The 18,023-nt window shown below is 39.6% G+C and overlaps 1 protein-coding gene across 5 annotated transcripts in view; it reads right to left on the bottom strand.

The window, feature by feature from the left end:
• The window catches only part of B3GNTL1 (UDP-GlcNAc:betaGal beta-1,3-N-acetylglucosaminyltransferase like 1), a 325,750-nt gene that overhangs the window by 66,118 nt on the left and 241,609 nt on the right, over positions 1–18,023 (bottom strand). For all 5 annotated transcript variants that reach the window (XR_006101818.1, XM_042448424.1, XM_042448423.1 and 2 more), the window contains one exon: positions 3,461–3,585. Coding sequence is in view for 4 of the 5 variants with exons in the window: in XM_042448424.1 (XP_042304358.1) it covers positions 3,461–3,585 (125 nt within the window). In the remaining variant the exon portion in view is untranslated. The remainder of the gene's footprint in view (positions 1–3,460; positions 3,586–18,023) is intronic.

The raw sequence follows: 18,023 nt of genomic DNA, 5'->3' as shown, positions 1-18,023 counted from the left end.
AGCCCTCCTGGAGGGCCCCAGCGATGGCAACTGGCCTCCCAGGGGCCCGCTGCTGCCGTCGGAGCCCTCCTGGAGGGCCCCAGAGACGGCACAGGCGCCCAGGGGCCTGCTGCCGCTGCCGGAGCCCTCCTGGAGGGCCCCAGAGAAGGCAAACAGGCTCTGGGAGGCCCGCTGCCGTCGCAGGAGCCCTCCTGAGAGCCCCTGCAACGGCAATTGGCCTCCCAGGGGCCCGCTGCCGCCGTCGGAGCCCTCCTGGAGGCCCCAGCGAAGGTAACAGGGCTCTGGGAGGCCTGCTGCCATCGCAGGAGCCCTCTGCGAGAGCCCCTGCGACGGCAATTGGCCTCCCAGGGGCCCGCTGCCGCCGTCGGAGCCCTCCTGGGGGCCCCAGCGAAGGTAACGGCCTCTGGGAGGCCCGCTTCAGTCGCAAGAGCCTCCTGGCCATCACTCCCCATTTGACTACTACAGTCCACTCTAATGAGGCTGCCCCTGAATTGGCAATGTGCAACAGAACGCTTATACGAAACAGCTTATACTATCTACACAACACCAGTTTTTAAAGGAGCTGTATTTGGCCGCCAATACACTTTCACTCTGGGTTCAAAGTGCTAGTGGTGACAAATGGCCTGTGAACCTGATACTGAAAGACACATCTTCTTTTTTTTAAATTTTATAATTTTTTTATTGAATCATTAAAATCATTACAAAAAAGGGGGGAACCTCACATATCATACATTGACAAGAAAGAAAAGAAATTAACTCATATTGGACTTTCATACACTTCCATATGATTCTGTCTAGTCTATTTCAACTTTGCCTATAAAAAATATCTACATCAACCTATGGTTCTTCTGTATATTTGGCAATGATGGGCCTCTGATATTTCATTCTTTCAATTCCATCCACTTATTTTCTTCCTTTCTCCCTTCTTGATTATTTCTTTTCAACTACTTTCCCGTCTTCTCCTTCTTCCTCACTCTCTTTGGTTTCTATATACTCCTTTCTCTCTTACCCTTCCTTCTTTGTGTCTTCTTACTCTTAATTTAACCATACAATCCAAATAAATCACTCATTCACCTTCTCTCTCACACTCTCAGTCTACTTGCTCTAACCTTCAACCGCTTACTTAGACTTTCTACTCATCTACTTTATCATACAATACTCCTATCCATCATTTGCATAATAATAAATAATAATAATAATAATATAATAATAATATAGGATTTATTTATATGCTGGCCCAATCACTGGGAGTTCGGGCGGCTTACAACAGAAGGGATAATAGACGGTTCCCTGCCCTCAGGCTTACAATCTAAAAAGACATGACACAAAAGGAGAAGGGAATGGTGAGGGAGGGAGGGGATCAGGTCCAGCATTCTTCTCTTCCTCTGAGGCCTGGACCAAGGCAGATGGACTGGAGGGAGGGCTCTTTTCTTAATTGAGGCGGGGCCCGATGGGGTCGGGCCTGTCCTTTCGCTCCCTCCCAGGCCAGAAGATGACAGTTGGAAGGAGGGAGGGGAGGGCTCTTTTCTTAATTGAGGCGGGGCCCGATGGGGTCGGGCCTGTCCTTTCGCTCCCTCCCAGGCCAGAAGATGACAGTTGGAAGGAGGGAGGGGAGGGCTCTTTCTCTTCAGGCCCGATGGAGTCAGCCTGTCCTTTCGCTCCCTCCCAGGCCAGAAGATGACAGTTGGAAGGAGGGAGGGGAGGGCTCTTCCTCTTCAGGCCCAATGGCCGATGTGTTTGACCCTCTATTTCTGACTTTCTAACGCAGATGGGTGTTGCAAATCACATCTACTTAAGTTATTCTAGACTTATTATAGCTAGTGCTAGGCTCACTTATGTATTATTTGTTAACATATTTAGTTAATTGAAAAACAATTTCCTCCTAGTCCCTATAATTCATAACTTGTTAGTCTGGGGTTTTTGCATTCCTACAATCTGATTTTTGGGATCTTTCCTTTATACAACCTACTTTAACCCTGTTTTTCTGCCTTATGAGCTACATCCTGTACACTTCTCTTCCTCTCTGCTGAAGCTTAATCTTTGTTCATTCTTTCATTTTAATTCATTTCATTTTAACTTCATTTTAAAGGACACATCTTCCAATAAATGCCTGAACACTAAGATCTGGCAGGAGTGCCTTCCTCTGCATTTGAGTAATAGGAGTAATGTGTTGGGGTGTAGAGAGATGTGCTGTGTCCACTACGACCACGTGCAGAGTTGATCCATACAGGCAAGACGCAACGAGAAGGCTCTTGAAGAGACGTCTGCAAAGGCTTCAGGCAGAGAAGGAAAAATTCCTTCCACACAGGATTCAACCTTGAGCTCCCAGCTTGCAGAAAATAAACACTGCTGGACAGCAAGGCTCTCACTTAAAACAAGAGGGCTTTAATTCACTTGTTGCAAACTATATACAATACTGCACAGAGTACCAGAGAGCCATCTTGGATACTCACAGCTCTATATACAGACAAAGTGCTTCGCCAGTCACCAACCACAACAACCCAACAAGGGAGAGTCACCTTCTCCCTTTTATAGGTGGTCTTCTGCGAAGTCATGTGGTGTCTTGCCACCAATGAAACCTTGCTGGTTTCATCCCCAGTGCAGGTTGCATCATACCATTGCCCATGATGCACCCCTTGACTGACTTCACCAGCTGTGCATGTTGCATCAGACATCCCATGATGCACAGCTCCCAAATGTTGACTCATGCACACCTGCCACTTGAACTGTAGTTACCTCTGTTGCAGTTCCACCTAGTGGCCACATCCATGTCATTTCCAGGCCAAGTGTGCCACATGGTCCTGACATAATGCATTATGTTTAGACATGGGAGAAAGCCTTCTTTACTGTGGTCTCTGAGCTGTAGAATGGCCTATGGATTGGTACTGACATTGGTCTTATTTCAGTTAAAAACTGTTTTTTCATCAAAAGTTTTGGGAAGCCAGTGATCATAACTGGATGTTGTGGATTGCTATTTACTGTGTGCACTGTTTGAAACGGTTCTAAATTTTTATTTTGCACTTGTTATTTCCCCAGCCAGGAAAAGCTAGAACTGATGGGTCAATTTTGAATTTTCCCAATACAATCTAAGGGGTGAACTAAACAATTTTCCAGTGGCGTAATCATTTGGTTCTTGTAGTGATTTGCTTTAGACAAACCTCTAATTGAAAGCTTGCAATTTTTTAAATTGTTCTAATGCTGTTTTATTGTCTGTGCATTGCCTTGAGATCTTTGAATATGGGGTGGGACATATATTTTGGCAGAGAACATACAGAAAACATAAGAAAGCAGACTCAACACCCTCCAGCAACATATACTTGAAAATGGCTCACATATGCAGGTAAATTACTAAATATATGCTGTTTATCCACAAAAATGGAACATATTGTTGTGAAAGTAACTGCCTACCCAATAATTACCAAACAATACCCCAGATAGGTATGCACGAACAGTGTCTTACTCTAGAACTGAATGAGTGGCTGCCTGTGGGTGGTAACGGTAGAGAAGAAGGCACTGGTCAACTCGAAAAACTCCACCATCTTTTCGAAGATGTTCATAAAAGAACAGCAAGTCTTCTGGAACACCCTGCAACAGAACACACCTTATTCAAATCATTAGGTTCAGTTCAGATGTTTGAAAGCAGCACTGCATCATATTATGTATAGAAATGAAAGTTTACCCCTCTAAACAAATTTAGTCACTAGTTCCTGACAAGAGAGACCCAGAGACTCTAAGTTCATAAGCTTCCTGCCACCTTTCTTCTTGAAACTGTCAAATAACTTAATTAACAGATTAATGTACTACAAAATTATGTTTCAAGAACTACTTCTCCCTACTTCTCCAGGTATTGTTTGTTTGTATAAAGACTTAAAGGGATACTAGCTTGATATACAGAATTTTTTTATGTTTAGAAAAGCTAGGCCACTGTCATGTGTTTTTGAATCTTCATATATATCTCTAAACCATGTTTGACTGGAGTTAGATAATTATTTATGAACAACTCAGAAACTGGCATTTTTAAGCTGATTGAAAAGTATGAGAAAGAACTTCCAACATCATTTGAAGATATTATTTATTGACAATAAATGTGGAAACCATAGCCTCTCATCTAAACCACAGAACAGTAGTCATGGCAGAGGATTAACTAAAGCTGAATGAAAGAGATAGTACTTGTGAAAGTAACACATCAAAGATGTGTTGACATTCTGCTGTCCCAAATATGTGGTCTAGCTAAGTGGGAAGAAAAAGAAATAAGACAATGAATGTAAAGTCTCCTCATCTCTTTTTTGCAGAGACTAGTACTACTGTTCCATGGGAAATGCAAGGCTTGGACGACAGGGGAATACAGATCGGCACTTTGTGCCGGCCTGTGGATGGAGTCACAGCAAAGCGTCTGCATGCTCAATGCTGTGACTCCGTCCCCATTGCGCCATGATGCCACGTGACCATTTACATGGCTCGCAGCATAATGGTGCGACTCTACTGCAGTGCAGAAGGTGCATCATCATGCCGCCCCGTCACGGCTATGATACGCCTTACAGGAGCAAAAAAGAAATCCCTTTTCGGGGCTTCCTTTGGCTCTCTGCAGAGGCTGCAGCGTGCAGTTGCCACAGCCCCAATTCGGGGCAAAATGGGGTGGCATCCTGCTGCCTGTCTGTACAGCCCCTAAGCTTGGTTCTGCATATATACACCTGTCCTATTCTTGCCACAGAAGAGAAATGGTTCTAATAGAAACAGGGTGGGTTGTTACTGGGATGTGGAGTAGAGGGTAGAGTATGAAGCAAGGGAGGTAGAATAGGGCTGTGGGAGGATGGTAGCAATCTTAATAATGTGTCTTACACACCAGCTAGCCCAGATTTGTCTACACTACTCTCTCTCTCTAAACTGGTGGTTTCTAGATATAAGGTACTACAACTCTCATCACCTTTCAACGACAACAATACTTATATAATGCTGTGGGCCTTCAAGTCATTTCTGACTTACGGTGACCATTATCATGGGTTTTCTTGGAAAGATATGTTAAGAGGCTGAGAGCATGTGACTTGCCTAAGGTCACCCAGTGGATTTCACTGCCAAGGTGGGAATCAAAACTCTGGTCTTCAGTCATAGTCTAACACCAAACCACTATGCTACACTGGCTCTCATTATTATTATTATTATTATTATTATTATTATTATTATTATTATACCTTTGATGTACATGCAGATTGGTCATGCTTGTAAGGGAAGGCCAGTCTATTCTACCTGGCAGTAGCTTTTTATGGTCTTAAAAACTTTTCCCCATTAGATGGCACCTGATTCTTTTAAGTCTGAATTTACAGTCTTCAGAGTACAAGGGATACTCAATATGAAATCATCTAAAAGCATGTGTGCCCCCCCCCCCCCCACATAACAGTTCAATAAGCCTCAATAGTTATACGGGCCCCTAACTATTCATATATCCCAAAAGCCTATTTTCATTTCTGTCATGCTCTAGACAGCCTGTTTTTAACTAGATGCAATACAGAACATTACCTTGCAGAAAGTGATTTGCCCTGGTATTACTTTTCTAGCATCTGAGATGCTGGGCAAATCTGTCCCAAGGATATCAAAAGAAGTCCACTGCTAGCAAGATGGCATCACTTGAAGAAATGTGCTAACTGGCTGTAATGATTCCAGGGCCTCGATATTTAATTATCAGGAAAGATCCAATTATGGGTCTCACCTAGGTGAGTGAATTCAGCTGTATTCTAGCCAAAGCAACTGGTCTGTTGGTGTGGCACCTAATTCATGATGGGGATCCCTTTGAACGACAGCTGTGAAAAGGACTGCTTTGATCAGATGAGGGATGTAATCTACCTTAACCTTTTCCTTGGGTTTTATTGCTGCGTTATGGTTAACTGCATGAAATCAATAAATCATTATTTTGGTGCACCTGTGACTTTGTTTCATTTACGACAGACTCTCAAGCCTTAGCTGTCCTGGGATCTCAGTGGATCAGGGCCATGGAAACATTACTTGGCCTCAGTGCTCTTTTGTAAAACAATAACATTGTAATAATCTATAGGATTTGGTCATATAGACTGGAAAGTTGCTCTACATTACCAAATTGACCCTGTTTTTTCCTTCCATTTCCCTTCCTCTATGCATAGTTCTATAAAATACAGGGGACTTTTTTCCCTTTAAAGATGAAGTGATTAATCAAGTAAGCAGTCAAAACAAAGTCCAATGGTTAGAATCAGAACTCCTGTGGCTCTTGTACAGTGCAGCAGAGTACAGCTGCAGACCCTCTCCCACAGACCTTTCCTTGTACTTTATCAATGCCACAGATACACCTGCCTGTTCCCAGTAAAAGCAAGCAAGAAAAACTGAACAAAACTTTCAGATTTCCAGTTGCTTTTTATAAGGCTGCTAAAAAAGCAGATGGTAGATTCCATTTCCAAAGCATCCACATTAACACAGTGCAGACTGTGCATCTCATCATAGAAACAGGAAGGAGCAGTGGATGCTTTGGAATATAATTAGAAGTATCCCTTCACTCTGAAAGCAGTATTGTAAAAACAACAACAAGGGAAAAAGAAATCCGTAGCCCTCTAAATTTCTAAGACCATTCCAGGATATGAGGCTCAGTGTCAACTGAACGATATGGCTGTTTATTAGGCCATAAAACAATTTCAAAATCCTGAAATCCTGCCCCCTTTATTTCATGTAGCTGAAGGTGATGATGGAACAACATCTGTTTGAATTTAGCAACACTGCAGCCGCTTGAGAACATAATGCAACCCATATAATTGTCAAATGTTCTCAAAATATTGTTTGTTTCTCATCCTATTCTCTGTTACCAAGCTGTTCTGAATGGTGCTATGTAAATAAATAACTGATTTACACAGCAGGGGATTAAGCATTGTGGCTTCATGCTAAAAATGAATCATAAGACCTGGCAGGTGGCTAGAGAAATGTTTCAATGGGCAGGGGCATGTTGTTTATGTATTATAGGAGGGGGGCAACAGAGCAGCTAGGGAGTTGAGCCACTCCATCAGCTGTGCTGAAAGACTCATTGCTCTATTGGGCTCCTTCTCTTCATCAGTTTCCAGCTGGTCACTGTAAGAGCTAACATTTAAGAATTGGGGTTTGAGAGTTTGCTCTTTCTCTCCGCAAAGCCCCCTCACACCAAGCCTTCTTGATTTTGAGTCATGGCTTTCAGATGGTAAGCCTGCAGCCACAGACATTCTTGTTTTTATTGATCATATATAAACTTCTTTGAAACTGTGTCAACTAATGGAGGGGGTGGGGTAAATAAAACATATATATATTTAAAGCACTTTAAAACACTCTTCAGACAGCAAAGTCTGCAAACAATACAAATAGTAAACTAACTAAAGCAGTGTGTCATTTTGCCTAATTTCCCTTCAACCTAATTCTAATTATATAATTATATCAAATGAATCCCACTCTCACTTTTCTTCCTCCTTTCACTTTGTGGCTTTACTTCCTAGAAATGTGTGTGTGTGTAGCTACAGCTAAATATCTATATCTTTATCTATCGGACACAGAACCTTTTGAAACTAGAGAGAAAGAAACATGCCAAATTCTAGCAGTTTTACTGTTGAACTTGTTAAATGCTGAGTCTTATATTCAGCTTTGAATTTATCCAGAACTTACATAAAATTCTCAACACTACTTTCTCTAAAAAAAAATATTTTTATTAAAGCTTACATGTAACAATAGCAAATTATCCTCTCATCTCCTTCCCCCTTTTGCAGACTGCATTTAATGAGTTCAAAATACAGTCAGACAATTACAAACAAACACAGAGAACAACAACACCCCTGGGTTGACACCAAAAGTACTCACCAGGAAAGTTCCAGAACATCATATGGGTTTTGATGTACAGAATCTACACGAGGCATATATCTTATGAGTATTATGTGACCCTAAAATATCTTTAGTTAGTTTATCTCTGGTAAGATTGTTGAAATGTGGATTTCTCTAGTAGTGCAAAGGTCCAAATTTCAAAGTTTTGATATTAATTTAGGAGAAAGGCAGTCGTCCCAATTTATTTTACTTTAATTCCAACCTACCCTTCTTCATGCATGGGACCCAAAGCAGTTTATGTCAAATTAAAACAGGGTACAACAAAAAACTGAAACTGCAAACATCTTCTTGGAACAATGCCATGACACTATCAAGTTTTATATGCCATTTCTCAATTTTTGAAACAAAATTATTATCAAGTTTTCCCACTGAAAGTCTGACCAAGATCTTCCTTCAAGTCACCTCAGTGCTCTTTGTTGTTGTTGTTCTGTGACTTCAAGCTGTTTCAGACATTTGGAGATCCTAAGGAGACACTATCACAGGGATTTCTTGGCAGGATTTGTACTAGGAGTTTGCCATTGCCTTCTTCTGAGGCTGAATGTGTGTGACTTTCCAAGGTCACCCAGTGGATTTCTGTAGCTCAGCAGGGATTCAAATTTTGGTCTCCCAGAGTCTCCCAACACGCAAACCACTATACCATGCTGGCTCTTGTTCAAATCCAATTAATGAAAATACAGAGATTCTTGTCTTCTAATGACAGTGAAGCAGTAGCAATTTATAGTTGAGTCATACATCCAAGTCCATATTGTGGTTTCATTAAAAAAAATTAATGACAGAAAACAGAAATCTAATGGTACAAAGCAGCATGTTTTCTATCAATTGCACTACTGTTTATTTTGTTATAGTTTCCATGTTAACTAGTAGAAATACTTAGTGTCACAGAAACCCCTTAGACTTTCCCACCCTGCATGCTCTTCCCTTCTCACCCATATTTATATTCCATGCCTAACCAACTGTTACCCAAAGTACAAGGATCTCAAGAGGGCACCCATAATCAATATTTAAATGGGAAATTTAATTAACTCAAATGAAGGGTCAGGTAATTAAAAAGCTGGAGTCAGATCTATGATAATGGTTCTGAACAAGTGAAATCCAGAATGCAAGTTCCAGATGTAGTTTTATCTATAACAACTAAAGGGGATATCAGTTTTCACACAAAAACACACACTCACTTACACATACAAGAACTAGCAATATAAATGGTGTTAGGAGATAGTGATTTCAAGGATTGCAAAGGGAGATATTGTACTAGTTCCAGAAGTGAAGGTTCCAATCAAGAATTCTGTGAAGTGAAATGGCTCAGCATCTGCCTGTGGATCCAGCAATGCTGAGGAGTCAAGGGAGGGAGTCTGTCTGACCTCAGCTGAGACCAAATTGAGATTAATTTAAATTTATTTAAAATATTGTGTATACAATTATTTTCAGGCTTTGACTACAAGGTATGAAATAAAAATGAATTTCCTGTTTAGACTTGGGTCCCATCTCCAGGATATCTAATTGGAAAACTCAAGGGTGACTCAATATGTATTTAAAAAATCCAGGATCACGCTGTGCATTTAGGGTCACTGCCTTGCTGAACTTCCGCTCTGATCCCAAATCTCTTGCAGACAAACAGATTTTCCTCTAGAATTGCCTTGTATTTCTCTCCATCCATCTTACCCTCAAACCTGAGCAGTTTTCCAGTCCCTGCTGAGGTAAACAACATGATGCTGACACCACCATGCTTCATAGTGGATATGGTGTGTTCAGGGCGATAAAGTCTCTTGGTTTAGCACCGCACACAGCGTTTTGCAGTTGTTAGCTGCCTTAAAATCAGCTGCAACTTATGGTGACTCTATGAAAGAGAGACCTCCAAGTTACAACATCATTAACTCTGTTCAATCCTGCTCATGTCTTGCAGACTCAGGATCAGGGCTTTCTTGATTGAGTCTATCCATTTGGAATGTGGCCTTCCTGTTTTCCTACTGCCATCCACCTTACCAAGCATAGTGAGTCATGTCTTCTCAAGATATGGCCAAACTAGGACAATCTCAATGTAGTCATTTTGGCTTCTAGGAAGAATTCAGGCCTGATTTGCTCTAGGACGTATTTATTCGTCTTTTTATTTTTATTTTTTTATTAAAGAATTTTTACTGAATTAAAAACAAACAATGAACAATGACAATACAGTGACCACAACAGTACAATAACACAAATTCTACAATATCACTACCAAAAATGTTAGACTAACAATAACAAATTACAGAATAAAATTTAGAATGACCTCCTAGGAGTAAAATATTGACTTTGTTGTGCTATGAAATATACATTAATACAAATATAGTTATCTATAATTTAACTGCTTGCCGTTTTTTCACTTATTTTTTTTTCTTTTTTAACTCTCTTGTTTAATATATCTGTTTTCATTGCTTCTTTTTACAGTAATATTTTGTGTGTTTTTTCTTTTACCAACCCAAGTTGGTAAAGTTTTCCAATTTTTTTCTCAAACCACTATGCCATGCTTGCTCACATCTATAGAATTAAAACCATGTAAAATATAGATTTAAAGCACAGATTAAAAACAAGACTGTTTGTTCAGCAATGTTCCAGGAGCCTTCCAGAAGTAAATGTATTTAATCTGAGATCACGCAGCACTGGAACTGCACACCGATGGGCTCCATTCAACAACCTATGTGGCTTTTAGAGGCAGTGGGCTGCAATAAAGGTCATTTAAGTGTGTAACAGGAAAAGGTGACTATTTTTACAACCAACAAATGCCACCTTACTTTTTTAAATTTAATTTTTGTTCCATAACAAAAATACTCTACAGCTTCAGGGTGCTGTGTATATTGTGTACATCAAGTGATAACAATGTTATTGAACTTATTACAATCTCATCTTTTAAAGGTGGAAACGTCATTGTGTATGTGTGAATTCTTCTGCAAGACATGGTTAGATTTTAGCTTGTATTAAAAGGGGAACTAAAGAACTTTGCAGGCAGCTACAGAACTATGCAGTGGGAGAGTAAAAGAAGACATACTCATCAGAAAGAGAAAACTAGAATTTCTTTGGCCTACTGTCTAGCTAGATTTATCCATCCCCTGTGCTTAACCCTGTGGTGATGCTCTGTGTCAATGGCAAAATTCAAACCTGCTTCTGTTCCTCATGTCACGCTTCATGCTAAGAGAAGTTAGCCACATGGTTTTAATTATCCAGCAGCCTGCTGCCTGGGGGTTGCATGCCTATTTGTAGCCTTTATTACATTACATACTGTACCCAATGCTTCAAGATGTTCTCCTCTATATCTGAAGTAAATTTTCATCAGATTCAATGATTAAGAATGTTGTGGTTTAAATACTCCTCATCCTATTTTACCACCAATGGATGTCAAATGTGTTATTTTAAAATATGTCTGTATGAGTAGGCCCAAGTGACTGACCGCTTGCTTGAGATAAAAGGGGTGTGTGTTGAAGAGCAGGGTTGCTTGAACCCCAAAGCAGAGGAGTTCCTGTCAACTGCTTGGCAGCCACTCTCAATTAAACAGAAAACACATTGTATTGTACCTCTACTGGGGTGCTGCTGAGTGTGATTTGAGACAAATATTGATTCAGAAGAGAGCAGTAAATGTTACATAGTATGAACAAGCATAAGAGACAATACACAGAGAAAATAAATATGTAGGTTTAAGAAATGGCTAATGTCCATAAATGCCATAATTGCAAATACCGGTATGAACAGTTTACTATTGCTGACTGGTTTTACAGGATTATTTAAAGGATTACTAAACCAACATGGATGAAATAGTGTGAATATCATTAAACACTTGCTCTTTTCATGCTTACCAAAGACAAAAAATGGAAGGAGAGGATGCTGCCATGCATGTCTGGTCCCATCTCTTTATTCATTATCTCTTTGTTCTACTTGCATTCAATGGCTTTAGGAGTGTCCCCACTTGTATGGTGTTTTCTACCCACATTCACTGAGGCTTTCTTGGTCAACACAAGGAAATCAGTGTCTGAGGGGGTGAAGCCAAGCACACATAGGGTGGTTGGGATTATGGCTAGAGGGAGCAGCCTTATCCCTTATTCCCACGGATGCTGAAGAATGCATGAACAGGACTGCAATATAAAAGATGGTGTGTCTGCACATTTACATGAACTAGGAAAACGGGAATGGTTTTTCAGTTGAATTAAATGTTTGGGAAATTGTCCTAACTAGCCACTTGGTCTGGAGTCCTGTCAGTTAATCTTAGAGTAGACTCACTGGATCAATTGCTGAATAGTGAGTCAACACCATAGGTAAATCCAGTTGAACTGATGGGTTTACTCTAGCTTTAAAAAAGCAGTGTAATTTAGGCCTCGGATTGCAGTATTGCAAGCTAAAAAGTCTGGTAGGTTTCTGGTAGTCATGCTCTGACACAGGGATTCCTATTTTAGGATAAGATAACTCAGGATTTTCCATCTAGATTTGCATTTATATTAAGACATATTATTTCCATAGAATGACTTTGATTACCAGAAAGCTAGTATAGCATGGCACATACTAAGCTATGGACCAGAAAGTCCCCAGTTCAAATCTCATACTCAGCCCTAATCTGTTCTCTATGCAAAATAATCCTGATTTGCCTTTTTGGGATTGCTTTCAAGGAATCCATTAAATAATGTATATGAAGCAGTTTGAACAAATGGAAGTGTTATAGAAATAGTATTACTATCACGATCATTATTGATTCTAGGATTACTGATAAGATTGTCTATCCAGTGTGACATCATTCCATCACTTTCACACATGCTGGACACTCTTACATAAAGCTATAAAGCACGGTCATTTCCCCACCCCATCCCAGAACTAGATATAGCAGTTGAAGGAAACCCATCAGCATTAGATTACAGCCATCAGCCCAGCTCTGGCCTTTAAAATATGAACAGACACCACAGTTTTCTGCTGTTCATGTTTGGTGGCTATAACACTGGAATTAAAAATCACTTTAGAAAACAGAGCTGGAAAACAGCTAAGTGCTGTGTCTAAAACTATGTTAGTACTTAATAAAAATGGGCACTTAATAGGAAATTGGGGATGGGGCAGTGATAGTGACCAGGAACAGGTGGAGAACTCTCATTTCTCTCCTTGTTATGTGAGCAACTGCAAGGGAAAATAATGGGAGCCTGCACATTTGTATTTAGCCTATTAGTTATTCATTTATTTAAAGATTTTGCAACTGAACAACAGATACAGCTGTCATGTTTACACAAGGAAAGCTACAGCAGCAATAGAGACAAGAACATGTCCCTGACACACACACACAACCTCTTGACTGCTCATAAGCAAGACTGATCAGGCAAGAAAGAGAAAAACAAATAATGTCTAGCACAGCAGAAAACAACATCACATGAACTGGATATGTACCAAGAGTATTTCAAAAGCTAGACATTACAAACTGGAAGTTCATTTTAACATGCTACAGTTGCAGTCCTAAGCACATTTATTCATGGAAAAAACCCCACTATGCTTACTGGGATGTACTTTCCAAATAAACATGAATAGGACTGGACTCTGAATTAAAGAATCAAGTCTAATATTAATTCGTACAAAGGTTCAAAGGTGGTTTACAGAGCCCCAGCAAAATCCTGAAAAACAGTAACAGCACGCGAACTGGAAAAAGAGATGCATAGGTCAGTGTGTATCTGGCAGAAAGCACATCTGACCTTAGAAAAGAATTGGCTCACTTTGAAACAAAACACTACAAATCTCAAATCTAGGCCATCTCTGAGCCAAATGATCCTGTCCCTCCAACAGTAATATGCTGCCATGATGATCAAGGACTTCATCTTGGTGGCTCATAAAGCAATAGTTTCATATGTGCAAATTCCATCCACTGTCAGCCCTCCATATCAACAGATTTTTTATCCATGGATTCAAGAATCCATGATTTGGAAATACATTCAAAACAAATAAATTCCAAAAAGCAAACCTTATTTTGCCATTTTCTACAAGGGACACCATTTAATGCAACTTGAGTATTCATGGATTTGGTAACCATAGGGGGTCCTGGAACCAAACCCCAGTGGATACCAATGGCGCACTGTAATTATCTATTTCACCTGAAAAAAACACAATATGAAGGTATTATCTTCATTGTGTGCTTATGTTTGCATGTGTGTGAGTCAGTGAAAAAGTTTTTCATATATATGTTCTCCCTAAGCCATCGCTAGAGATATATTTGAGGACCTGTTAGAACCCAACTTATTAATTTTAACACCTCAACCATGTTAAAAAGAGCTTTCCCCAGAATTATACAAATCCTGTTAAGTGTCTTGCTGGTCGTGTGACTGAATCCCATGGTCATGTCCCAATAGGCCTTTAAATCATTCTGACCCGATCCTAAAACAGGAAATCTGTGACGAAGTTATAATTGCTCCATTGTTTGGGATATAAAGTTGAAGGATTACCCTCCTGAAATAGAAATATGTTAGCTGCACTAAACATGGAAAGAGTTAATTAAAACATAGAAGGGGTGAAAGCCCAGTAATAGGATTGAGGTAATTACCTCAGTGTGCTTAGTAACATGCTATCAAGGTATGCTGTCAAGAAGCCTTCTTTTAAAGGGGTTTATAAGCCTAATTTATTTGGCTCCAGCACTTACTTTCTTGGACAACACGCAAGTACTGATCTCTGCTCAGTTTTACCCATGATGTGCCAAGAATATCAGTGTCTGCATTTTGTCTTGATTTTTCCCTAGAGGTCCTTGACAAATCATTTGACAACTTTAATTCATTTTTAAAAAAACACACAAAGCTGAATCTAACATTATTCCATTCCATGCTTTCCCCAAAAAAGAAAGAGAAAGAATTAAACCCAACTCACCTCTCCCATTCTGACAAACTCAAGTGAGGCCATTCATTTGCTAACTTCCAAAGAATTCTAAATAATCCCTACTATGATCCTTTGTGAAGTATATCCTGCACTTTAATTCTGTAGTTTTTCTCTTTCCAGTTGTCTTGTCTTGTCACAGCCAATGAAAGGACAAAAGAAAGGACAAACTCAGCACTGGCAAATTGATTTTAAAGAACTATCAGCTTCCACTGCACTATTCTTCCTGGGATTAACTAAAAATTGCTCTTACCTCAGTCCCTTTAAAAAGTGACATGGTTAACATTCACAGTGTGCAAAGAGAAAAAATGTCCAAGCTAGAGACAAAACTTAGAACAGCAACTATATCCAACAACAATCTCCAGAAAACCGAGGCGGGGGGGGGGGGGGACTATGTGAGGTGATAATCTAGGTAATATGATTAGACTAAAAGAAGTCAGGTTCAGAGCAGTGACTCAAATGTAGACAACATGGGCAGCCTTCTCTGAGAGTGACCCACTGATCACTTCTCTGAGCCTCTCCATAAGTAACAACTGAATTACCCAATAACTAATAGAGTCTGACTAGTGGGATGCAAGTCAAGAAAATGGATCCTTTGGAGATGATGTGGGCAGTCTCTTCTCTGCTTAGGCATGTGGACACATACGTAAACACCACTTACATATTTCTTACAGCACAATGCACACAGTTCAGAAATTACTGCCGTCTCTTCATTCTGTCCTGCTTTGTTTTGCAGAGTCTCTACTATAATCAGGGTTTCCTCATATTATGTATAAAAACAGGAGAAATCCAGGACCAAGAAAATTTGAATCCAGCAATTCATATCAATCATGCAAAGATGCATTTATTTGTCTATGACACGTAAGTTACTGTCTTTCTGCTACTTCTACTGTCTTTCTACTAGTTATGGAAAGAAGGAAAATTTATTCAGAGCCCTAAGCCTACTTCTCCTGGACACCTTAAACTTTGTGAATATTTAAAGCCTTACCAGAAACTTGCTCTAGAAAAACTCTCATGAGAAAGCAGCATAGCACAGAAGTCACAAAAGGCAACAATCACCAAGGGATGCTACAATATTATAAAGCTCTCCTGGAATTTACCTGTTTTTGCCAAGTAGGCCTGGACTAGAAAAAGTCAAGATCATATAACATACACTCTTCACAATTCCTATGCTGTGAAAGCTGTGTTTTCTCAATCACATCCACTGTGCAAAGGCACAACTCCTTCCTCTGGTAAACTCCCACAGGAAAATTAGTAAAAGGACCTTGTCATTTATATGGAATCTCCAACCTTCCATGAAGATACAGAGAAAATTTCCACTGAAATACTTAACCAGTTCAAAGAGATAGAAGTTTGGGACACAAACAAGAGCTCTTTAAAGACTTATGCATTAATAAATGCATTTATTGCATTTACATTTGTGGACCACAACCCACATAATTGGCCCATGACAGCTTATCCCACAATAAAGGTATTGGTTTTTAAGGAGCTACAAAACCACTCCAGTTAAAGCAACATTGAGACATATTTCACATGGACATGCAGTACAGAACACTCCTCTACTGCTTAAAAAAAGACAGAAAAGATGCTATCAAAAAACATCTTTTGATTGTACATTCTAAGTGCATTATGTAATACAATCTTTAACTCATGTCTCTGGTGTATGCTTTGTATTCCAACATTTGAAGAGCAGGTGTACAGATTTAGTCACAAATGAGAAAAGCAGGTTGCTGCTATGGAGATTGTTTGGCAGATGGAAATACTGTAACATAGACATTTCAGTCTGTTTCTGTATTTATTGGCAGCAACATGACACCTACAAATTACTCTACTAGACACAAAAAGAGGGAAGGGAAATAACTTCTTAAGATGGCATATGGTAAATCTGACCAGTTCCTTTATTATGATATCTTTTTTGCTGAAGTGGTATGCTCTTCTTAGTCTTAGAAACAGAGGACACTGCTTTAAACTGAATCAGACCACACATTTGTTTACAGACCATTACTTTCAACACCGATTGGCAGCAGATATTTTGGGTTTCAGGCAGACTTTTCCCAGAACTACCTGGAGATGCTGGGAGCTGAACTCAGGACCTACGCCATACAAGCTTAGTACTCTAGCACTGAATTACAGTTATTTCCCCAAATCTTTCCCAGAAGACAGGGATGAGACCATAATACAGCATTCCTTTGTCCCAGAGAGGCAAGCAATTTCTGAAAAGTCAAACACTGTAGATTGTACACTGCACTGCACACTATGTCCATGCCCTGTTTTAACGTACTGAACTAAAGTAATGCTGTAATTGCCGACAGAGGTATTTTTCCCAGTTCTGCATAATGCTAATGATGTCATATTCTACTTGGCTATACTCAAGGACTGATATCAAGACCTGAATCATCAGCTTTGTTGGGATCAACTACCATTTGGCTTCACCTTTCCTGTAACCGTTACCATCAGCAGTCATTCTACTTGGTTGTGTATCAGTATCAGGTTGTGTATCTTCCTGGCTCCAACTACTGTACTGACATTTTGTTCCTCCCTTTCCAGAACCATATACCTCAATGGTTTTCTAACCAGTATTTCTTCAAATGATAACATAGGTAACTAACAGAATCTGCATTAGGTGTTGGCCTCTAGCGCAGATGATTTTAAAAAGAGACCAGACAAATTTGTTAAAGACAGGTTTACCACAAAGTTTGGAAACACATTTCTTATGTTCTCAGGAGTCATTATAACAATTTAAACAAGAATTTGTCATTTTACCTTCCCATCCCATTTTATTCCTTTCATATCATAGCTCTCTATAGGACATTATTTTACAGTAGAAACCACTGTGTGTTCAATAGCAGAAAGGCTGTCTGTAAATAAATGGCATTACCTATTTTAAAAAGTCAATTCACTATTAACAAAATAGCAAAAGCTGGAGAGCATCCACTAGAATCCACAAGAGAAAAAGGGGACATGTCTCAAAATGCTTAAAATATTTATTTATTTATTTGATTTATATCCCACCTTTCTACCAAAAATGGGATTCAAATTAGCTTATAATAATTAATAAAGATAAAACTAAAACATTAACTACAAAAATAAAAAATAAATAATAGCATTAAAACATAAGTTAAAAATGGCATAGTTAAAACCACTTTAAAAAGTAAAAACTATTAAAGCATTACAACAGTACACCATCCTACATAAATAAAATTAACCCCCCCCCCCCAAGCCTGCCTAAATACAAATGTCTTCAGCTGCTGCCAAACTGAGAGCCAACCTGATCTGCCATGGAGAATTTGGGAGAAATAAAATATGGTCCTTTATCAGGG

This window comes from Sceloporus undulatus, chromosome 2 (genome assembly GCF_019175285.1).
Source record: "Sceloporus undulatus isolate JIND9_A2432 ecotype Alabama chromosome 2, SceUnd_v1.1, whole genome shotgun sequence".
NCBI classification, from domain to species: domain Eukaryota; kingdom Metazoa; phylum Chordata; class Lepidosauria; order Squamata; family Phrynosomatidae; genus Sceloporus; species Sceloporus undulatus.
The sequence above is the reverse complement of the archived record's forward strand: the minus strand, read 5'-3'. Positions and strand labels throughout refer to the sequence as shown.